The following is a 25,682-nucleotide window of genomic DNA, read 5'->3' as shown; positions in this document are numbered from 1 at the left end:
CCGTCGCGTCTTTCTCTCTCTCTGCTCGCTCCTCCACAACTCGCCATCAGTGTTTCTCCGCATTGCTGCCGTCTGAGATCAAAACCGTCCCCGTCCACCATTGCTGTCGCCATCAACACCCATTCCTTTCGGTCTTCCTCATCTCTCTCTCAATTTTCTTTCTCGGCGGTCCGGCATGTTATCTCTTCGCCGATGCCGTCGCTGTTGTCGGAAGATGGTTTTGCTTCTGTCGCTTTGCCTGCTCGTTGTCAGTCGAGCAATATTAATTGTTGTTCCATGACCTAATCGCCTCTGCTCTTGCCTCGGTCCAGCCCATTGTCATCCTCTCTCCGTCTCCCAGCTCCACCATCAATGTCCTCTCTTCTCACCCTCCTTCTAATCATACTCAAATTCATATCTTTCTCTAATCAATTTCTGCAACCTTAACTGTCTGTCGCTGCTCAACAATTCAATCTCTCTCACCCCTTTCAATTTCCGCCGCAGTGTTGCCTTACGTGTAGAGATGTTTTGTGGTTGATTTTGGCAAGTTGAGGAGATGGAATTTGTGGGAGGCTGATTTGGGGGCCGATATAGGCGTCGGTGTAGATTTTTGGAGAGAGGCCGTTATTTTGAAAAAAAAATTAATTTAATTTAATTTTATTAAATTATTATGTACTCCCTCCGTGCGCCATTAGGAGTCCCGGTTTACTATTTTAGTCCGTCCGCCATTAGGAGTCCCGGTTCACTTTTACTATAAATGGTAGGTACACGTCACTTTCTACTAACTCATTCCACTCACATTCTATTATAAAACTAATATATAAAAATGGGCCTCATATTCCATTATTTTTTCTCACCCACTTTCTCTTACATTTCTTAAAACACGTGCCGAACTCAAATGGAACTTCTAATGGCAGACGGAGGGAGTATATCATTATAGTACTAATTAAGTAAAAAAATTGTTAATTGGGTGCTGACCGTCAGAAATTAACGGTTCCGTCAAATTAGGACCACTTCGATAACGATTTCAAATGTTTATGACCCGATTTTCAAAAAGTAAATGTTTTGGACCAAATTCGTATTTTGGCTATATGTTTAGGACCAATTTTGCCCTTTACTCTTTTGATTATGATTTTAGTATATTTTGACTAAATTTAGAGGCCAAGTTCAAATTGAAATAATATTCTGTACCTAAAAGCTGAAACTCAAGATAATTTCTTTATCTAATAAAGATTATCAGTATTTTTATTACACACGTACAAATTAAGATTTAGATAAAATCAATAATTATAAATTTCAAACTAATTTACTTAACAGTTTGCTTACGAAAATAAAGAATCAAATTTCACAAGATCAAATTTGATTAGGTCATGTCAATAGCTTGATCAAACATATGAATCCAAGGAATCGATGATGATAGATATATTTATGCAATAAATCAATACTCCAAACATTAGAACACGCCATTTTCAACTACAAATTCTTAAGTTGCTTATGGTACTAATGTCATGATCGATGGAACATATTTCTATGCTTGCCCAAGGATCCGGCCGCATGCTTCCTCTCTTAGTTGGGCATCCATCTTCCAAACATTTTTAAAAGGTGTGAATTTCTGTTTTTAATGTCACCACATGGTCAATTTGAAATACTCCTATCAAAAAATAAAATAACTTTCCAAGGATCTGAACTAAAATACGAGCTCAAAAATAAAAGATTAGTACTTCTACTTACTACTTAAGTTGTGTGCTTTTATCTTTTATTGCTTCTAGCTTAGACTGTGTGTAGTTCTTGTTGTTGATTTTGTCTCATGTTTTGTGCTAGAATGGAGCATTTTGTCCTCATTGCAAAAATGTTAATAGCTTCATTAAGTAAAACTGTAGCACAAGTGATTCCATTAGAACTACACAACACGATCATATAACGATATCCTAGATGAGTGTTATTTTTAACTTATTTTAATAACAATTGGCAGGCATATATGAATAAGACCCACACTGAATAACCCCGAAAATTCTCTTATTTCCCATCCCTAAGGTCCATAATTTCCAATACCATGGCTATCAAATACCACTACTTTATTAAATTATTGGAACGCAGTTCGTTAAAGCAGCATAAAAGAACAAGAAATCTTAACCAGAAAAGGGATTATATTAATAGTATATTCCCAATTGTTATCCACAAGAAAAGAAATAAAATAACACAGATCTAAAAATCAACTATTGGAGCAAGTAGTATTCCAAGTAATCGCAATTTGTGCAGCATGGCATCATTCATTGTATAATGTATACTCACATAAAACAACACCCAAAAGCACACTCTTTTCATATCATACACATATATGTATGTGTGTGTGTAAAGTCAAGCAAGCAGCCAATCACAAGTGATTTTACCTCACAAGATGACAAAAATGTTGAGATATAAATAGACGAGCTATTGCCTTGCAAACATTTCAAACACTTCTCCCTCTCCTTCTCCTTCTCCTTCTCCTTCTCCTTCTCCTCATAGCACTTCTCTTCACCACATAAACACAAAAACAGAGTAAAATTGCCTTAAAGTTGTCATATCATTCTTAACCAGAAGGAAAGAAAATGGTAGGCACATACAGCACTGATCTTCCTCCAGGTTTCAGATTTCACCCCACTGATGAAGAGCTGATCATGTTCTATCTCAAAAACCAGGCTACATCCAGAACCTGCCCAGTTTCAATAATCCCCGAAGTCGATATCTACAAATTTGATCCATGGGAATTACCTGGTTAGTAAACAAATATTAACATTCTTGAAAACAGAGGTATCTCATTTACTACTATAAGTATAACTGATAGGTTTTTTGTTTTGCATGCCACAGAGAAAGCAGGGTTTGGAGAGAGTGAATGGTACTTCTTCAGCCCTCGAGATAGGAAGTATCCGAATGGTGTACGCCCGAATCGGGCAGCTGTTTCAGGATACTGGAAGGCTACAGGCACAGACAAAGTGATCTACAGCAGATCAAAATTCGTAGGTGTGAAGAAGGCTCTTGTTTTCTACAAGGGGAAGCCGCCGAAAGGCGTCAAGACTGATTGGATCATGCACGAATATAGACTGGGTGATTCGAGGCCGCATCCGAGCAAGCAGAATGGCTCCATGAGGGTAAGTTACAAGATTGAGGTTACTCTGTTTTCGGGTTTTTGAGACAAGAAATAGACACGAGATGCAAATCTGAGAATAACTATGTTTTTTGTTGTTGTGTATTCAGTTGGATGATTGGGTTCTATGTCGGATATACAAGAAAAAGAATCTAACAAAGCCTCCTGAGCAAAAAGTAGAAGACTCTTTTATTCAGCCTGTGATTGCCAATGAGGTTATAGAACCACAGATTCACAAGTTCCCGAGAACTTGTTCTCTAACTCATTTATGGGAGTATGAATACATGACCTCAATCTCCCAACTCCTGGATGAAAATGCATACAATGTGCCCTTCAACAATCAAGAAGCAATAGTCGAAAATGGGGCCGAAATGTATCAGACAGGGCAAGTTAAGCTACCTTACACAGAGGACATGAAACGTCAAGTCCATCAGTCGATTTTCGTGAATCCAGTGTCTCAACTACAGTAAACAAGAACAACATCGGATAAAGGGATCAAGTCAGCAGCAAGTGTACAGAGAATGTTGGCAAACAAATGGTCATTGTCAACAGTGGATATAGCTTTATCATTGTAGCTGGTGGTGGACAAGTCCATATGCTGTTAAGCTACATAATTCTAATCTAGTGGTGTTGGGCCATAGATAAATTTATGACTGCTTTTAGATTTGTGCTATATGCTTTTTTGTTGATATAAAGATTTTCCTATTTTTGCTAAATACATCACTAAGGAGAGAATCCTAATTTAAGACTTTAAGTATTGGAATAGACTAAGTTTAAGGAAACCAACTCGCGCTGCCAATTAGAACCAAATCGAGTTCAAAGGTACTTCAAATCTGAGCTGGATTAGTGATGGATTAGTGATATACTGATATGCAAATTGCCACCGTAAGTCCAAATTAAAAACAGCATACGAGAACATTTCTTAGAGTTATTACTCATTGATACAAATTTATCTTGCAATCGTGTAAAAAAGGAAAAGTTTCTGGTCGCTAAGATAAATATCGCGTGTTTAACGTTTCTTTATGCTTGGCACATGCACGCGTGCGTGCATGGCTCTCACACAAAATTTTCTATTTTCATGCCGTATAAATCCAGTTTTCCATTACTATTATACAAATTGCATGAGAAGTACAGCATCAAAGTTTGAATGAATTAGGACACTAGGCAAAAAGAATTCGAAGAGCTTAGCATCATCTGGATTCCATTATAAGTTGACTCATTCAACTGATCAGTACAGTACTAAATTAGACTAGAATGCATCTTAATGGCTTATAGACTGAATCAGATTTTATATTTGGTAATAGGGAAATAGCTTTCCATGTTAAGCTATAAAAGAGATATAAGTTGAGGAGTGAGCTAATCTTAAATTAACTATTGATTTATATCACAGATAACTTGTCTTCTTTAGTTGGGACTTGGTAGACTCATATAATGGCACTTAAGGTCCCCGTACACCCCACTCCATTAAAAAAGTACTACCTCCGTTCCCTTATAGGTGAATCACTTTTTTTTTTGCACTCGTTTTGGGATAAATAGTTAAAGTGGAAAAATAATAAAGTAAAAGAGAGAATGATGTAGAGAAGACTTTTCTCTATATTATTCTCTCCCTTAATTTACTTTTTTTCACTTTAACTATTCATTATGATTTTCCTAAAACGAATGCAAAAAAGAAGCGACTCGGCTATGAGGGAACGGAGGGAGTATATATATTGATAATCCCAATAGTTATCCAAACCTGATCTAGTCAAACTATGAAACAGCATAAACTATAATTTATGAGGAAAGGAAATAAACATTTTATATTTATTAACATAGCCATCAGGAGGTGGTCAAACATGTTCATTCATGCCATAAAGCAGCTAATGAAGTACTTACAAAACAGAGTGCATGATATTTATCCCAGTCAACAACTATGGTCTTACCAGTTCCGTTCACAACTTCCACTCAAAATGCAGATCCAGCTAATGTCAAGCACGCCCTGAAAGCAACAATGAGTGGTCATGACAAAAATATCTCAATCTAGTCACTCATTGTCCTAGAAAAGAAGGATAACACCAAAGCAGTTTTAGTTTGACCAAAATGGCATAATCATTGATCCAACTTTGTGGGGATGTTTACAATTCCTATTTGTGGAATGCAGTGGATTGGTTCATCTTTAGATGATACATACATTATCCTTATCTGAAGCCATACATGTTCGTCAATTATTAAGTCATGTTCAAACAGTAAACCGTAATCATTCATCTACATAAAAATCAAGTGAAATCAGAGACTAAGCTCACAAAAAACACTTACAAACAGCAACAGATAAGCAGTTTATTAAAGCCACAGATAAAACCATATGATATGTAAAGAAAATAAAATGAACCGCTTAATTTTGGCTAATAATAACACCAGAACTATCAATAACACTACTGACTCATTATTCAAAATGGAAGACAATAATAACACCAGAACTATCAAACAATCAGTCAATGGAAATGTAAAATGCACAATTTTTCAACTTCACACAATTGTCCTACAATCAAGTTGCTTCTACTCAGTTGCAGCTACCAAACAAAAATCTGGAGTGCCTATGCCATTCCTAGCCGGAAAGAATCGCAAAACGTCGCAATCGAAGCAAAAGGCTGTGAAAAATCGAAACTTAGGGATGAGGAATTCTATCCATATAAGGTGTGATGGAACAAAAGGGGCTTTGGGAAAGACGATAGGCCCATTTGCCAAAAGCCTCTTTCTAAACTAAAAGTGAGTTTCAGCGGCCATGAGTTGCCTTGCCGCTTTTTCGGCTTCGATTCATACTTCAATTATCGCTCAAGCATAAAGCTGCGATCGCCTTCACCAGCTTTTGATCCACAAATAATCTAGTCCAAATTCGGAAAACGAGAAGAAGACAAAGAAAAATGCAAGAAGCAAAGCAGAGAACTACAATAATGAGAATCAAACTAGTCACTGCGAAAATTCACAGATTTAATCTCGCAGATGCTCGGAAAAATTAGTTGAAATTGAATATTGATAGGAGTGGTAATTAGCAGCTTTAGTTTTTTCCTTTGGGGATTGTGTTCATTTTCACATTTTCGTTGGGGAAATTTGATCTATATTTAATTGATTTTGTTCCTTCTAGAAATGAATTAATTGAACGTTTTGTGCATGATTTCATTCTATCGTTTCTATAATCTTTCAAATTCAATTTTGAATAATAATCAAGCAATTCATTCGTACGATTGTCAATTCACAAATTAAATCATGGTCTAAAGTTTATTAATTTATTCAAATTATTATGTTAGTTTCAAACTTGTACTCATTTTAGGCCATACATACTATGGCCAACTTTAATCGCAACACGTACCGCCAAATATAAAAATTCTCGTGATAGTGAACACAAAAGCACAAGTAAATTGTGTCATTATTAAGTTTTAAAATAGATAGTAACAACAAATATAAATACAGAAGTGGCATTGCATTGGAGTGAAATAGGAGATTGGTAGGAGTTTTCAATGCGTTGTTATAGTATTGTCGGTGTTTTGAATCTTTAGAGCGTGTTCGGTTCGTCCTAAATAAGTTTGGCAGATTTAAATATGGGAAGATTTATTTGTTGTGAGTCCCACATAATTGATATAAAATGCGGTGTTTGGTGTACGTCATTTGCACCCACGAAATGAGTGTCATCCATGTTATCACCATTAAGATTTCACCTAATTTACCAGCTATACCCTCATAAAATTTGTCAAATACCATCGTTTATCCATCTTCATTTTTGTGGGATTTTTTGAACAGGGAGAGACCGACAGAAGAAGGAATGTGGGTGTGGTGGGCTTGATCCTTCTTAAGGCGTTTATGGCAATGAGCGGCCATCCAAATGGCGCCTAACGCCTCCTTCTTCGACGGCAACATCTGAGAGTAAAACATCTCTCGATTCTTTCTCTCTCAGCTCAACTCTCAAGGCCATGTTTATGGTGCTCCCCGCTGCCGCCTCAATCCGACGGCTACCGTCGAGCTCAAGACTGTGGCCAGTGACAATGGTGGCAGTGACTCCGAATCCGATTAGGAATGTCCAGCAGCGGTTCCATTATCTCTTGAAGAACACTGGCCTCGAATCAAATTTCCTCACGGTGAGAGTCTAGAGAAAAAAAAAAAAGAAATGTTGCACAAAGAAGAAAATGATTTTCGTTTTGGGGATTTATGGGTGATTACATTCGGAGAGGGCATTAATTTCTCTCTTAAAAATGATTCTCCGTCGAAAACGTCTCTCTCTGTAGAAATCCGTAAGAAGACTCCTACTCATGCTCAGAGCTCGTGACCTCATCAATAGCCGGATCCGGAACACTCGCGAGGCGCTGAAGCTCGCCGGAGATATCACTGGAGCGCGCTGTTGAACTAGAACGGTGCTTCAAACTCCACACAAGATCTGAAGTTTTTTTACTAGAGAGAGAAAGTATGTTGGAAGTGTGTACCTACAAAATGACATCAAATTGGGGATGGGGAAATGAAAAATTCACGGGGCAAATTTGTAATTTTGCGTGCAATTCTGTTGCCACTATAGCGGACCAGATTATAAAATCAAGTGGGTTGAAATAATTATTTATATCAAAAGTCAAAAGGAATAGTGCGGGCACTTGGTCTTATCGAGAGCCATGCATAATAATCAATGGAACACCGAACCGCATTAATTGTACTGATTTAACTCCATTTATGGCCAATTAAGGGTCACCGAACGAGCCCTTAGTGTCATGTCACTCGTAATAAAAATGTTCAATTCTTAAAAATAAATTAAAAAAAATTTATATGAGCTGTCAAATTAAAAATGTATTTTCACATATAGTATATAAAATTAATTTACCCGTATAATGATGTTCCGATGAAACTATGATTACACGTGTTATTATCCTTAAATCTCGATCTTCTAGTTTTTTCTATCCAATAAATATATGTGATTTTAGATATGGAATAAGAGTGTCGTTTCATATTAAAATGGAAAACCAGATTGGGTTGTAGTAGTACTCTAGTATTTAAATATGTAATGGCAGTAATGCTCAATAAGAAGTAGCCAGTATATTTTACAAAGCCCAGTCAAGTCTTAAGACCAACAAAATATATCCCAAATGGGCCGAAGCCCAAATCAACCACTACCGACGATTAATACGAGTACTAGATTCCATTTCATTTTCTTTGTGGTGTGTGGAGGGAAAGGGCTACACTACTCATCAAATATACTACTACTTAATTATGTCAATTAAGGTCAAAGGGAATAAAAACGCTTTTATACATTATATAAATATGAATAAATTATGTCAATTAAGGTCAAAGGGAATAAAAAGCTTTTATACATTATATAAATATGAATATATACGTTCCTTTTTATGCAGTTCATTATCCTTATCCTTTGCATACGTAATGAATTCTACATTCTTATGCCGTAGTGATGAGAATCAATCTTTTCCAGCCTAGGAGAGAATTAATTCCATATATCATATAAAAGTCATAAACATAAAAAAGTGTTGCAAGATGGCATACTTTATTCATACTAATATTCAGATTGATATTTAGTAGAATCTCTATAAGAATATTGACGTGTAGGCAGTTTGACATAAGACTCACTCAGTTTTACATGAACAATAGTAGCCTCACGATATGTTTATGAAATAGTTTTACTTTGAGACAACGTCATTTTCGCTATATGTTGATGTTCGAATATATAATTAGCTCATGTCCATATTCACTTTTTTTTAAGTCTTCCTCCATTTTTCATAAATGAAAATTGTCATTGTGTTTAGTGTGCTGCCCCATGTAGAGTGACCACTAGTAGTAAACTAGTGAACAAGGGGAGTCAACGTCGACCATTTATAAAGGAACTAGAAATCCTAACCATATAAAAACTGTCTTAAACAATGTATAAACATGTTTATGTAAGGAAATTAACTAGAATTAGATTAATACTATGAATTAGTCAATTATAACTAAACTATAGTTAAATTAATTCAAAGTCTATTGGACTAGCGCTTATGTGCATAGTCGTTCATCTACTTGACCTTTTATCTACTTATATTTCTTGATGATGAAGAATGTGTTTAGAACAGAAAAGTTACGATAGAGATGCATAAAATTATGTAGGAAGATTTTTTAGCTTTTTTCTATAAAGCAATTGTATCGAGAATAGTTCATGCAGCAGATCAGAACATACTTAAACCACGATGATAATAGTGAGTTCAAAAATTTGATTAACACATGACAACTGCGAGAATCAAACAACACAACTCAACTTACGAATGATCATGAATCATGATCTATATTTATGTATGCTTTTCCACTACACATAAATTCCTAACAGTTTCCATGTAATATCGTAGTATAGTGCAATGTCAAATACAACCTTATACCTGACCTCAATAATAATACTCCCCCGTCCTATTAAAATATGAACATTTGAGACGGCACGAGAATTAATGCACAATTGGTAAAATAAAAGAGAGATAAAAAGAAAAAAATTAATTATAGCATTATTAGCGGAAAATTGAGCTCACTTTATTAGAGATAATGAAGTTACCAAAAATAAAAGGTGATATTTTTATGAGACATCCCAAAATAGAAATATGGGACAGAGGAAGTACTTAATATCTAAGCAATTAACTACACGGAGTAGTAACTTTCCATATAATGTTTTATGCCTCACACAGTCGTTCCTTGCCTACATTTTTTACATTATTTTTATTTTTTATATTTTTATCTATATTCATTATTTCTGTAATTTTTATATACTGCTCCGTATAATTTTGATAGCTGTACATTCATGAATCATGATTCATTACAATAATTGATACTCACATATAAAATTTTATTTTATTTATAATATTTATGTATTTTTATTTTTAAGATTTTCAATATCTTTTTCATTTTTATAATTTTGAATATTCATAAAAAATATTTCATAATTTTTTGTTTAATTAAACTAAAAATTAATCAATTTATATTTAAATTAAATTACGGATATATAGTTTAATTGGAATGAATGAATAAATTTAGTAAGAAATGAATAAAAAATAATAATGTGGAATCCATGAATAGTAGTATAAGTGGAAATGATGGGTTGTATGTGTTGTTTCTTCAATAAGAATGAGATAAAAAAGTGTTCTGAGACCCCATGAATAGTATAACGATAGTATGAATTAAAGAATGAGTTTGTCGATAACATAATATCATATGTGATAAATTTGAAAGTCGGGATATTACTTTATGTATAGTTATTAGATGTGTTGTGTTACTTAATTAGTTTTCTTATCAAGCTAAAAAGGAACCGAATTTCAGGAGTAGTATTGATTTTTTTTCTTAAATCGATTTACAATGTTATTTTTATGTTTTGGAACCAAAAATGTGTTCGCTATATAAGTGGATTTGACTATTAAAAATCTGTGGACTGGCTACATAGATTAGCCATTGAGGTTGCAAGGACCTCATTTAAACAAGTCAGTATGTCAATCCTAATTTGTCCTAGATGTTGCGACTTGTAAGTTGTAAACTATATAGTAGTAGCCTAATTTTTTTCTTAGAACTTCTAAGGTCACATTAGAAAATGAGTAAAAGTTTTACTCCCTTTGTCCCAAGAAGGTTGAGTTACTTTATTTTTATATTCTCTCATCTACATTATTCTCGTTTTATTTTATTATTTAGTACACCCTCCGTCCCACAAGAATATGTACTATTTCCTTTTTAGTTCGTCCCTAAAAAATATGCACTTTCTAATTTTGGAAACTTTTTCTCTCTATTGAGGTGGGACTCATTTCTACTAACAATACTTTAATTACTTTTTCTCTCTACCGCTCTCTTACTTTACCAATTTTGCATTAAACCTGTGTCGAACGCAAAGTGCATATTCTTTAAGGATGAAAGGAGTACGATTTTTTAAAAATGAGTATAAAAATGAAGTGACTCAACTTTTTTAGTACACATAGAGTAAACATGAAAAAATCGAACCAGATAGTCGGTTAACCGGCGGTTCGGAATCGCCGGTTCACAAGGCCGAAGCGGAACCGGCGACGGTGGTTCGGCGGTTCAAGCGGGCCGGTCCAGGTTCAAAAAAATAGTGAACCGGAACCGGCGGTTCAGCGGTTCCAACTGTAAGATTCCTGCTAGGGCGTAAGTTTTCAGGCATGGTGTGCAGAAAAACCGACGGTTTACGTCAGAAATCGCCGGTTTGAAACGTCGGTTTCCGATGGTTCAGGACCTTTTTAAGGTAGCAGCGTATAGGTGGCAGTGTATAGGCCTGAAAACCGGTCAAAAATCACCGGTTTTTGGCCAGAAACCGGTGGTTTCCATCAAAAACCATGGACTGAACCGCCGGTTCAAGCGGTAAATCGACCTAAATTTGAAATTTGAATTTTTTTTTCTTCCAATTTTACTCCTATAAATACCCCACTTCCCAATCATTTTTACTCACCTCATTTTTGTGTTAACAAGGATTTCCTTCTCAATCTCAATTTATCTATTCTCTATCCTCATTCTCTCTAATTAATCAAGTTGTTTACTACTATATTTGTTGTTGTGTTCGTAATTTACCATGTATTCAATACTCCATATTCCATACTGCTTTCATTTTCCATTATGTCTTCTTCTCATGGTGGACCGAGACGTGGTGATCGGGGCAAAGGAATTTCCCAAGATCAAAGTAGTCGTCCCCAAAAATCAAAGTGACCTAGTCGTCGAGAAGTTATGGAAGAGGTTTCCCGAGTGGCGGCTGAACGCATGCAAGTAAGTTCTAAAAAATAAAATTATTTTTACAATTCATAATTTCATACGATTGAGTTTTTTAATTTTTTTGTGTTCCTAATTAAAACTTCAACTTATATAATATTTATATATAGAAGAAGATCATAGGACCGTCATGCTACTCGCTCAAATGCATCAAGGTGGGGGCGGTGGTAGTTCCGTGCAACAAGATGACGAGTACGACGTGGCTATATCGTTGGACTCGGACAACAATGATGATAGATCTCGTTCTCGTATTCCGTCTAGCACCGGCAGAAATGAGGACATGCCTCCCCCTCCACCCACTAAAAAAGCATTGAAATCTGATATTTTTGTTAAACACTACATGAAGGTCCCGGTGTTAATTTCAAGTCCTAATGATCCGCTCTCTCAAGAAGAGACATCGGCGTTTCATGCATATTGTAACTATTGTGATAAAGTCGACAAATTTGCGAGTGGTGGGGGATATGGCACCCTCCGTCGTCATTTGGTGACAAAGCATCCGGTAGAATGTGGCACTGCCGCTACCCAAACTCAACTAAACTTCCAACCCGGTGGCTCAGGTTCGTCAGGTACGCATCTTTTTAAATATGATCCTAAAAGTTATGCTGACGTTATGACTAGATTGGCTGCAATGAAGCATTTTTCTTTTAATGTTTATGATGACAAAAAATTTGAGGTTACTATGCAAAGTGGTTTGAACGTAGCTGTCAAAAGAGTAGGTCGAATGACCGTTTAACGATCTACCGTTCGATAATATTTGGAGAAAAAGTTGAATTATCACGTTATTTACTCAACTTGGGACACAAAGTGAACAATTGCTCAGATGTATGGACTGATTCTTTTAATAGACATTCATACATGAGCATTACGGTTCACTTTGTGGGCAATAGTTGTACTTTGAACAAGCGTTTGAGTGGTTTTAGAGAATTTAAGATACCACACAGTGCACCCAAAATTGCTTCTTTAATTATTCAAATTTTGAAGGAATTTCAATTATGCAATAAAATATTTTCAGTTGGTTTTGATAATGCAACTGCTAACATTGCAAGTATTAATGACTTGATTGCGGCTTGTGCTCCGGTTATTGGAGGTAAGTATTTTCATCAAAGATGCATATGTCATATTTTGAATTTATGTGTACAAGATGCGTTTGAATTATGGCAAAAGCATGTTAGTCCTATTAGAACTGCAGTTAGATTAATACATCAAAAGCCGCCTATTGGCAAAGCTTGGAAGAAGTATTGACATCAAAAGAAGGTAAGATATACGAATTTTACCATGGATGTGTCTCATAGATGGAATTAGGCATATGATTATCTGAATTCTACTTTGGAGCATAAAGATTTTTATGTGATTTTTTTAGAACCTATCTCGTTTCTGATTTATATCTGTCGCATAGTTGTTGGGATCATATCGTGAGTTTATTTAAATTGTTCAAATATTTCAAAAATGCAATTGTTGAATTATCGGGTGTTTATTATTGCACTGTTGTTCGTGTTTTAGAGCAGTGCATGTATATATCACTTGGTTTTAAAACTGCGATGGAAAATGCTTACTTTTTTTCTGAATTGATGTGTGTTTTATATTATATGATTGACAAATGGCTGAAGTATTTCAGTGAGATTCCAACGGTGTTTTTGATTGCAAAGGTTTTGGATCCAAAATGGAAATTAGCCGCTACCTCTAGGATTTTAGATTTTTATTATAAAAATTTGAGTTCTATTGATCTTGGTCCACTTCAAGCATTGCAAGCGGATACCAATGACCAATGGGGAGTAAACCTAACCGAAACATTTCAAATAAACCTCCCGGGACGGTCAATTGTCCAACAAACCTTTGAGTTTAACTTGCGTGCTCTCTACACCGAATATGAAACCAAGTATAACAGTACCCACCAAGTAAGAAGACCTACCCCTCCTCAACAACATAATTTTGGCTTCGTATTTCAAACTGATTATGATGACCCCGATGCGCAATCCCAATTAGCCAATCTATACAGCTAAAGCACCGGCGAAAGGTCGACCTTAGGTATGGTAAGTGAGTTAGATTTATATTTCGATTCACTCTCTTCCTTTGGTGATGAAGATCCTACTCCTCCCGCCCAAATCGACATCCTCGATTGGTGGGGGACACGCGAGAAAGGTTTTCCCATACTTGCGTCAATGGCCAAGGAGATTTTTTCAGTTCCGGCTTCCACTGTCGCCGTCAAGTCCGCTTTCAGTGTTGGATCACGTGTGTTGGATGAATCAAGAAGTAAGCTCTCCGCGAAAAATATGGAAACCGTGATGTTACTTGATGATTGGGCCAAAGCTGACGTCAGAGAACAAGAAAATGATTGAGATGATCGTCAGGATGAATCGCAAGAAGATTTCACCGGAGATTAATCGTAGGCCAACCGTCAACCGCCGGCCAAGCCAAATAGGTAAGTAAGGTAAGAGAACTACGTGGACTTTGATTCCCTAATGCAAATGAGCATTGGGGATACGTAGGCACCTCAACTTAAATTTTAAATTTAAGTTGAGCTCAAGTCTTTTTTCATTAATTTCTTTTTTTTCATTTGTTTCTACTTTAAAAATATGCAAATATAATTAAATAATTGTATTTGTATATACTCTAGTCGGTGAAGTAGATTTCACTATAAGGCTAATTCCGGGAAACTTTTGGCAATTCTACTATAATTGTTGATTGTTACACTAAACTCAACATTTAAGGTTGAATTGCTAAAGGTGTCCTCAATTTAGTTATGTAGAAACATCTCTTTCGCCGACTAAAAGTATATGTACTTATAAATTTATTGTTTAGAACTTCAAGTTTTTTTTTTGTAATTTGTAATTAGCTACTAGTCTCGTTGTATTTAAAATTTTTGTTTAAGACTTCAAGTTTTTTGTGATTTGTAATTGTTGTAACTTGTAATCTCAATAAAATTGCAATTTTCATCGTGATTTTTTGAATTTTATTTACGCACATTTCATAGATAAATAAATAAGAAAATGCAAAAAAAAATTACGAACCGCTGAACCGGCGGTTTTTGGCCGGAAACCGGCGGTTCTGAACTGCCGTCCGAACCGGCTGTTTTTTTGAACTGGAACCGGAACCGCCGCAATCCTTGGTGGGCCGGTTCAGGTTCATGAAAATGTTAAACCGTGAAACGCCGATTCCGAACCGGAACCGGCGGTTTATGAACCGTGTGCATGCCTAACATAGAGTAGGTTCGGAATCGGCGATTTATGAACTGTGTGCATTCGTAACCGGAAACCGTGTGCATGCCTAACATAGAGTACTCCTACTACTGTGTCAAATTAATTCAAGAAAACACTAATACTAATTTATTAATATAACCTTTAAAAACATAACGTTGTTAAGTAGGAGTAGTATGTTTTGCCAGCTATAATATCTCTTGTGTTCAGCTCTTTTGTGCTGTTGTGATTCTGCAATTTGGTGACTCATCATTGCAGACACACTGCGCTTTCTTTGATGCGCGTGCGCTTTAATTTAATGCCAAACAAGATTTCTCAGATTTTAAATTTAATTTTTTGTTTTGAATAAAGTGAAGCAAAAGCGTGCACTACATTTTTACGCGAGAATATTACGAGTTATTTTCGTTTTGCAAATGATTAATCATCTGTTTAACTCTTTATACATAAGAAATCAGGTAGTTATTATGATTACAACCAGAAAACGATTGTTCAGACAATTATGGCAGACACAGATAAATTCTGCAGCTTAATTACTTTGATTTTTGTCGGTCCAATTCCAAAAACTGGTTAGTATAATTAACTTAATTCTTTATTTCTGTTTTCTTTTATGAATAAAGTTATTTGGCCACATTATGGTCAGCCATAAATTAATTAAATAATAAAAAAATTTGATTTTTTTTCAAATTTTTGGTTTAACACTAATTGATTTTACTTTTATATCATCTTCATTATATGTTGCTCAACATGTTAGTGTTGCTCTTTCGTAGTTTTTGCTCAACTTATTACTACTGTCATTTCTTGATTGTTGCTCAACGTATACTATAATTCGTGATATTAATGTGATTTACGTAATGGAATTCAAAGATAAGTATCAACTCACAAGTCCATTCACACACATATAAGTTTATATCGGTAATTCTAATTTTTTTATACATGTAAATGGACTAAATTAACTGTTTATGGCCGGCCACATTATGGCCATTTAGCATCACTCTTTTTTTATTAATTTATGGTGTGAGATAATTACTTTTCAAATCATCTGTCTTCAATCAATATTAGGAACTTTTGATATGTAGTACTACAAAAAAAACTCCCGATTGATTCTAATTTTTTGCACGAGTTTGGGGTTTATATATACTTAAACATCCACCTTATAAAATGTAAACTTGGTTGGATGCTATTATAGTCAATTGAGTATAATGTAAATTTAAAAATTGCATCACAAGGGACTCAAGTCTAAAATCTTTGCTCTTAAATATTATCATTCTACCGTTTAGTCAACCTGCACACATCAAAACAATTTCTATTTCTTAATTTGACGTCTGAAAACTAATCATTTAATTAGAAGTTGCTCGACACTAGGAGATGGATTGAAGTGGGTCAATTGATCGACTACGTTCATACAAAAAGGAATATAAATAAAAAAATTTGGGCACTATTAATAGGATACATTTCAAAATTATGTCAGACTCGTAAGTGGTAACAAACAACAATGTCTACATATAAATATTACAATAATAATAATAATACCAGTACTATTTACGTATTTATTTATTTATTCTGGTTTTTTATCAATAGAATTATCTGGGTTTGTGTTAAGGACCTAAATCTTTAACGTCGATTTCCACACAAAATCAAAAAACGAGATGTCGTCGTTGTCGAGCGCCCAACGTTGGGTTGTGACTTGGACGGCAAAAAGGGGCAGCTGAGCGCGAGATTTACTCGTCGGCAGCCTTAGGAGATGTTTCTTGTTTGCTGCTCAATTGAGCCAAAATAACGATAGTTTCATATATTAATTGAATGAATAAAATGATAACAATCTATCTTATTTATAGTACTAGAACTACTACCCTAACTTAATGAACAAGAAACAAATATATGAAAAGATATGCAAATACCTAATATACCTAAACAAAATAATAATAATAATAATAATAATAATAATAATAATAATAATAATAATAATAATAATAATAATAATAATAATAATAATAGACTCGTATCAACTCCCCCACGGTTAAAATCCACCTTGTCCCCAAGGTGGGAACCACGAACCAAGGACGAGAGTTGACAGCAAAAGCTTTAGCTAGACTTCTCCTCCTGGATCAAACACATGTCGAACAGCTGAATGTCTCCATTTATCACCTCCAAGAATGCTCAAACGATGAATCGTGTATCGACGTCGAGCGATGTCGAACGATGAACAATACTTGGGACATTGCCATCAAAGAAATCCACGTAGAAATAGGTAGTTCTCCTTACACCAGTGCAAACACTTCCTCTCTTAAACCAACAATTCATAACATCCGTCGATGACATTTGAGCAACGTTGAACGATGCGATTATCTTCTCCACTTCACCAATAGAACCATCCTCCTCTTTATCTTCTAGCAATGTCTCCTCCTTTTCACCAATCTTCTCATCATATACCCCAACGAGCACTTGCGGTGACTCATTGTCGTTCTTGACAATCCCTTTGTTCTTGACGAACTCTCCAGGGAACTCGTTGTTTGGAACATCAAGAGGAGCGCCATCATTGTGAACATCGGTAACGTCATTGGGAACATCATCACCGAATACTATCGTGGGAGTATTATCAGTTTTCTCTTCGGTTAAATTCTCATCTTGAATGTTCTCCTCAAACTCCTCCCCATCATCCGCATAACATAGAATGCGTTGTTTACACACATGTCCCCTCGCCCATTTCTCGGGACAGTGCCAACAGAGACCCAACCTGGACCGTTCTGACTTCTCCGCTTGGGAGTCCCGTATTAGCGGCAGGTGTGGCTGCTCTGGAGTTTGACTGGTCACACGCACGGGCTGACTGTACATGTCCCGCGTTGGCTTTTCGGTAGAGTAGCGGAGCTGGTGGGAAGCGGGCTGGACTCGCGCTCTCACCTCCTCCCGAGGGCGAGGTCGGTCCTAGCACGTCTCCGAGCGTCGTGACTTGGACGGCAAAAAGGGGCAGCTGAGCGCGAGATTTACTCGTCGGCAGCCTTAGGAGATGTTTCTTGTTTGCTGCTCAATTGAGCCAAAATAACTATAGTTTCATATATTAATTGAATGAATAAAATGATAACAATCTATCTTATTTATAGTACTAGAACTACTACCCTAACTTAATGAACAAGAAACAAATATATGAAAAGATATGCAAATACCTAATATATCTAAACAAAATAATAATTAATAATAATAATAATAATAATAATAATAATAATAATAATAATAATAATATAATAATAATAATAATAATAATAATAATAATAATAATAATAATAATAATAATAATAATAATAATAATAATAATAATAATAATAATAATAATAATAATAATAATAATAATAAGAATAATACTAATAATAATATAATAATAATAATAATAATAATAATAATAATAATAATAATAATAATAATAATAATAATAATCATAATAATAATAATAATAATAATAATAATAATAATAATAATAATAATAATAGACTCCTATCAGTTTGACACCTCGGTCTCGAACTTTTAAAATTTATTTATGTTTCAGTCACTTATTTTATTAATGATCTCATTCCTATCGTACGCGTCGCTCAATTTTTGTTGATGTGTAAATAACTTTAATTTTAAAAATTTAAAATAGACTACTCCTGAGAAAGGGTTAAAATATAGTATAGTTTATACATGATTTATTTTTGTGACATGAATTTTGCTTTCCAACTTCTTTCGAAGGTGTAATAGTAGTATGGATCAGACGTGACACATATTTGGAGTAGTAATTATATTGTGGCATACAACCATGATACATTGAACATTGCCTTTTTATCTTTTCTAATTTGTGGAAGGAAACAAAACATAATGCACTGTGCACATACACGATATGCACACGTAATATGTTTGCTTTTTCTTTAGTACTAGTACTAGTTTATGTCCAAAAACAATAAATTGGAATCAAAAGTTAATTTAGTAGGAGTAATATAATTGTATGTTTTCGTTTTTTATTTATTAAGTATATATGTTCGTACTATATTTAATGACATTTTAACTACGTATATTGTACTATATTTTCCATTCAAGTTTGATTCTTTAATTGTGTGGTCCTAATCTTTTTTAGGTATGTAAAATTATTGGATTACGCGGGGAGGGATGTATCATGTTAATGTACACTGAATTAAGTAGGTTGGATTATTATTTTTTCAATTCCTAATTTTGATAATAATCCAATTTGTATTTAAAATTGCTAAAGAATCAATTTCCCAGATACTGTATTTGGTTGTATTCGGATGAATCACAATTGGACACAGCCATACATTCTAAAAAATAACAACTCCTGTATATTAATTGTTTTGAATAAGAACTCAATTAAAACACCAATACAGGAGCACTATTTACTCGTAGTGTGTTGTTTAAAGTCGCCCACAATATTATTCATACATGCATGTAATTTTTTTTCATAAATTTTTTCTATTAAATAAAATTGAATTCACGACCCTCAATAATTTATTTTATAATGAGTAACTAACTTCTCATTTTATTATTGTAATGTACGCAATTTATTTAAGAGTTGGATTTATCATGCGCCAACTAAACTTAAAAGAGTAAATCTTGCACATTCTTGATATTACTATTAACGATTATATACTTATTCGAAAATAAAAGGAGTGATTATAAAATATTGTTAAAAATATAGTGCGAATAACTGAAAAAAGGCGAAAGAAATTGAACGGCTCATATAATATGGCTTGAAACAGGCAAAACTCCCACTGATAGCGGCGCAGCCATCAGCTTAAGTCGTGTCTGCGGCCACACGTGTTTCGCGACAATGGACAAATGTCATGTAAAAGCGCATTTCGCTGCCTTCATTAATGGTACACCATATTTAAATTTATATTAGGGTTGCTAGTGTGTTAACTAATTTACAGTAATAATTAATAACTTTTAATTTTGTGTATTAAAATTATCAACACAAAACATAATTATATTAATACAACATGAAAATTTAAATATCAACACAAAGACATAAGTTTATCAACACAAGAAGATTGATAAATTTATGTCTTTGTGTTGATATTTTTATCTTACAAAATTGATATTAGTTATTAGTTATTACTGTAACTTAGTTAGTATTTGATCACACACCTATAGTATATCATCCTTATTTAACGGATTTTTTAAAGTAATTTATTGTTTCATTGAAATTCTATAAGGATACCTAATGAAAAAAATGAACTTTTTTAAAATAAAAACTTTAACAATTGAAATACATATCAATTATCAATGCAGTGGTATATTAATATCAATTGACATCACAAATATAGTGCTATCATTTATGATATTAAATAAAAAAACTAATATTCATAAATCAACTAACTAATATTGAGTAAAAATTTGATATATTTCATAATATCAATTTATATAGATGTATTTGCAAACTAATATAGTTTTCTATTCGGATTTCAAGAAAAATTTAAACATTATCTATCTCCAAAATATAGTACTATAAGGAAATAAAGATGCGTATTGGCTAAATTTTATTTATTTCCATTGCATAACTGGAGATCACTTGAAGTTTTTCTTTCAGGAAAAAAAACAAAATTTATTTAAGAGTTTTGCATGTGTTGTTTAGTAAATCTTCACAAAATAAGGTACACCGCTAAACATTTCGAAACAAAATACACTGCTAAATATTAATTTCGATGAATATTTCAAATCTTGTTTTATATGTAAGACCCAAAAATATGTTCTCAAGAAGAAAAGAGAACTTAAAGTGTCACCAAAAATAATGATGTTGGACTAGTGTTTTTAAAAATTGAATGCAAGAACTAATCATTTTTCGTACAATTCTATGATTTATGGAGTACACATTTATGTTACGTGGCTAAAAAATAAAAAAATATAAAATCAACAAGACTAAAATTTACATTTTGTCCTAACTTTTTACTTGAATTGTTGTTGGAGGGAAATATGACTTTAATATTATTGAGTTATAGTTACGCAATCCTATGATTTCATGTCATGGTAGAGCCACTTTTAATCTCTTAATAAATAGTACACAACCTAACTTTTATAAAGAAAACTGACGAATCTTTTAAATAATCCAGTTCAAGCAAACTTCATGTGCAATTATTTGCATATTTTTTTATGATTATAACGTGGATGAACTTATACGTTTTCATTTCATCACATTTTGCGGAATACTTTTAAAGAACTTAATTAATTGACGATAGCCCTCTCTTTTATCTCGTACAAAACATTAATTATTTATTTGATATAGTATATATATGGCTCGTTTAATTAGTTTTCAAACGTGTGCTTGAACTCTCACACAAATTATGATTTAATTACTATATTCATGTAAACAACTGCGCCTTTTCGTTATTCAAAAATAAAATTAATTATTTACATTATAAGTTGTTGGTAAATTATAATCTTCGAAATCATTTTTGTTCCAATATCTCCCGAATGGAATTATTGCTTAACTTCTCATCATTATGTTCTCTGCCTATTTTATTATCTGCTTGAAAGTCTACAATTACATGTACTACAAAGTTAATCCATAATTCTAATCCAACAAATGCAATATTGTTGACGGAAAATGATACATAATGCAAGTAGTATTTATTATTATATCTCTTATAATAAAAAATTAATTCTAATTCAACTAATACAATGGTCAATGAAAAATTGCAAGTAGTATTTATTATTTTATCTCATGTAAAACGAAATTATTGGAGTACTAATCTAAATAATGCTATGTAAAATGAAAAATAATGCAATTATCATTGAGAAAAGATAAATGTATATAAATTGTACATGTACACTATATTCTTAAAATTTTAAATTTAATTGAATTTAATTAAAAATTACTTTTGCTATTTATTGTAATATATGTATCAATAAGAAAGAAGTGATATAGAAAATTTATGTCAAATCCTAACATGATTTTGAGCTTGATTCGAATTAATTATACAATATTTAGTAAAATAAATATTTTTTTCTTTAAACTTACAAATATTTAAGTTAAAATTTTAATTTTTTTTGGAGGTGTTGCAAAATGATTAATATGTGATTTATTTTAAATTAATTAATGTTTTAAAATCGATTTTTAATATAAAATGTTTTAAAAAGTTTGACTATGTACGTACATTATACCCGCATTATTATATCTCATGTAAAAAAATTTAATGTATGTCAGACAACAGAATTTTGTTGCGTATATATCTTGGTAATCAAATATGTACAATTACAAACTCCATTATATACCCAAAATTTAATGTTCATAGTTTATAGTTGGAATTTTTGATTTAAAATTTCTAATTAAATCGCATTAAATTAAAGCTGATCGATAAACTCTGTCTAGTGGAAACCGATGCAGTTAGTCAACTTGTTGATAAGTATTTACCATTTTGCTTTCATATATTTTCTTTCATAAATATACTGTATTTCTCAGAAAGATTTTTTTACCTTGGTAATAGATTTAGTCATTTAGACATATACTACTATGTTTTTATAGAATCTTTACACATTTAAAACTTTATTAAAATAGCTAGCTTTTATTAAATCGTTAGAAAACTCCATCTACATCAATGAATTATTGACTATGAATGTAAAATAATAATAAAAGCATAGATATTTTAATTTTGTAAAAGTCTCCCCATTATATATATGATGTGATTCGGATTCTCGACAACAATATAACCAAAGAAAATGTGATGTTTTACACCATCTTCAACATAATAATTAAATTGAAATCTAGTTCAATATTAACACTTCTTTACATTATGGTCAAGTCAGTTAATTAAATAATCAAGCTTAAAGCCCATAACCATAACCGCATAATCTGCTTTAAAGATCTTGTTGTTACAATATATTTTCTGCTTCTGCAGGTCAACATTGCAAATTATGTGTTTTGGAGTTTAGTAGTAAATCATAATTTTATTGCAGAAAAAATATAAATTAATAATGGTAGATGGAATTAGATGTGGAAAGGGCGTTGAGACTTGAGAGAGACAGCACCAAAGCTCATCCTCGGGCAGGTGATTATATTTGAGATCGACGGTTAGGATTTAATCTCATAAGAAAAGTTATTCTACTAGTATTAGAATTTCTCTGTTAAACAAAAAATATAAGTTGGTTATTGACCGTTAGAGATTGTAAAAGATATTCTTTTCTTGTCAAATGACCAAATGCTGCCTCACACAATAAAAACTTAAAATAAAGTTAAATATGATGGATTTAATAGTATTTTTATAAAATATAAAGAGATATTACTTATAGATCTTCGAATATGACACTTGAAAGAAGACAAAAACTTTTTTCCAATATGAAATCGTTATTAGACATGAGTATCCAATTGAGTTATTATACAATTAAACTTATTAGCTAACAAAAAAATCTGTCCAAAATTGTAGTAATAAATATATATAGTTAATGTGAAAATTCAATTTAATCATAACAAGTTAATAACCATAAATAATAAAATCATTGCATCAAAACTGTAAAACCATTATATTCACAGTAAAAATCATTGTACTCGAAAAATAATGACATTAAACATGACATTAAACGAAATTTTTGCATTGTTGATCTTTATGTTCGAATGGCATATGGAGAATATTTTTTGGTAGACTTTGTCAAGATATCTATTTTGGTTTGTAACATTTGAAAATATTTTTTAAGGTCCATTAGCTTTGATGTAATAATGTTTAAACTACTTTTTCATTGTTTCAAACCTATTTTGGACAAAGATACCCTCAAGCCTATGAAGGACACTTCAGTCTATTTATTCTCTCTTTCTTTATTAAATATTGAATTTATCTCTCTTAATTATATTTGGCCCTTTCTTCCTTCACTCTTTCCCTCTTCATCCCCATGTTTTCTTCTCTCTTTTAATAAAGGGGCAAAAATAATTAAGAGAAATAAATTAAATATTTTAATAAAAAGAGAGAATAAACAGACTTAAATTAAAACCCTTCATGAGGTTGATGGTATTTTTGTCCAAAAAAGATTGAAATAGTGAAAAAGTTGCTCAAACATCAAGTTAATGGACCTCGGAAGATAAATTTTCAAATGTTATAGAACAAAATTTATACCTTAACAAAGTTCGCGGACCAAAAAATATTCCCTCTCAAAATATAATTTTCTAACGGTTTAGAATATAGTCCATATTTTGAATTATTAAAATCATTCGAAGAAAGTAAAATAGAAAACTAAGATTTTGTTATCTTCTCCTTTTATAAAAGTGTTAGCATTTATTCCAAAAGAACAAAGTTATAACTTATAAATAAACTGAAGTAATTCCTTAAAAATAAAGGATGAAAACGCAATTGATTGAAAATTCAAAATGGTCCCAAATGAAAGTGACAAAAGATTGTGCACCGAAGAAAGCCAAAACTGTAACTTTCCCTCCTGTTTTTATTCAAATTTTTCTTACATTTTATTATCATAATCACAAATTATGACAAGGTGTGAGCAGCCCAAGAAAACGATAAAGTTCGAAATATTAATTGTTTTAAAAAGAAATTAGATTACCAAAATGATTTTGTATTGTGAACTAGTCGCCAAATACTGCATGTGCAGCCGAATTTGTTGACGCTCTCAACATCATAAAATTAATTTTAATCTTTATACTATTACTGCTATTATTCTTCACATTCTCATTTTATTTTTATTACTTTGACATAATTACCCTATTAATATGTGAGCATATGATGTTTCATTCCAAGTCAATTATCTGTATTACTATTAATTTTTAAAGAATATTGTTTTCTTGTTAATTTCAGAGTTGTCTTGTCTCATATATTCAAGCATCTCATTGTAATCGTTCTATTTATAGACAAGTTTACTTACTAAAATAATAATGGTACCTCATTAATAATAGAATAAATAAAACTTCATCTTACAACAGAAAATCCTCAATTGGCAAATCGTTTCTCAATATTGTATATAAAAAGATAGTACTACATCGCTAATTATTTCGGTAATCACACATCATTTTCCATGCAGATATGGATGGCATGTTCAAATCTCGTAAACCATTTGATATGATCATGACAGCCATGACAAATCAAATAATGAAAATCTTGATATATAATGATTTTGACTAATCGACATAGTATATAACTTCAATAATTAGGCTAACCTGTACAAGTGATCTTAATTTGTAGATGATGATAGTATTTTAGCATAATAAGAATCAAACTTGGCCTCCTCGCAATATAATGCCCCGTTTTAATTCGGTGCAATTTTGAGAACGGTGAAGAAAATTGAGTAAAAAAAGTTAATGAATTGTAAGTCTCTGTTTTATACTCCCTCCGTTCCATAGCAGTGTAGTCATTTTGTCATTTTAGTACGTTCCATAATAGTGAAGTTATTTCTTTTTTAAGTAAAAGTCAACATATTGCTTCTCATTTACTTTTCCTCATTTCTTACTTTATTCTCTCTACTTTTTCCTCTCCCCTACTTTATTATCTTTTTATTTAATACTCTCCCGGTCCTATTAAAAATGAAACGTTTTTCTTTTTAGATTGTCCCATTAAAAATGAAACATTTTCTAAAATGAAAACATCTCTATCTCTACTTTTTCATCTCTCTTCACTAACTAACAAAACAAAACTACATAAAAACCTGTGCTGATTCCCAAATGTTGCATATTT

At 32.7% G+C, this 25,682-nt stretch overlaps 1 protein-coding gene and 1 long non-coding RNA gene across 8 annotated transcripts; one reads left to right on the top strand and one right to left on the bottom strand.

The window, feature by feature from the left end:
- Positions 1-1,327: 1,327 nt before the first annotated feature.
- On the bottom strand, positions 1,328-6,230 carry LOC121769229. 7 transcript variants are annotated; one of them, XR_006043513.1, is made up of 6 exons: positions 5,026-6,230; positions 3,503-3,564; positions 2,583-2,704; positions 2,370-2,491; positions 1,711-1,853; positions 1,328-1,591 (listed from the first exon to the last, which is right to left on the bottom strand). It is a non-coding gene; the product is annotated as an uncharacterized LOC121769229 (long non-coding RNA). The 7 variants fall into 7 exon arrangements; XR_006043515.1 differs by lacking the exon at positions 1,711-1,853 and having other exon boundaries at positions 1,328-1,630; positions 5,026-6,228; XR_006043516.1 differs by lacking the exon at positions 1,711-1,853 and having other exon boundaries at positions 1,328-1,561; positions 5,026-6,228.
- On the top strand, positions 2,486-3,819 carry LOC121769228 (NAC domain-containing protein 1-like). The gene is made up of 3 exons (XM_042165968.1): positions 2,486-2,733; positions 2,827-3,107; positions 3,214-3,819. The coding sequence occupies exons 1-3, from the start codon at positions 2,568-2,570 to the stop codon at positions 3,571-3,573; spliced, it is 807 nt and encodes a 268-aa protein (XP_042021902.1). The 5' UTR covers positions 2,486-2,567; the 3' UTR covers positions 3,574-3,819.
- Positions 6,231-25,682: the final 19,452 nt, after the last annotated feature.

This window comes from Salvia splendens, chromosome 15 (assembly GCF_004379255.2).
Source record: "Salvia splendens isolate huo1 chromosome 15, SspV2, whole genome shotgun sequence".
In the NCBI taxonomy this organism is placed as follows: Eukaryota; Viridiplantae; Streptophyta; class Magnoliopsida; order Lamiales; family Lamiaceae; genus Salvia; species Salvia splendens.
Note: the sequence above shows the minus strand (reverse complement) of the source record. Positions and strands in the feature narration are given on the sequence as shown.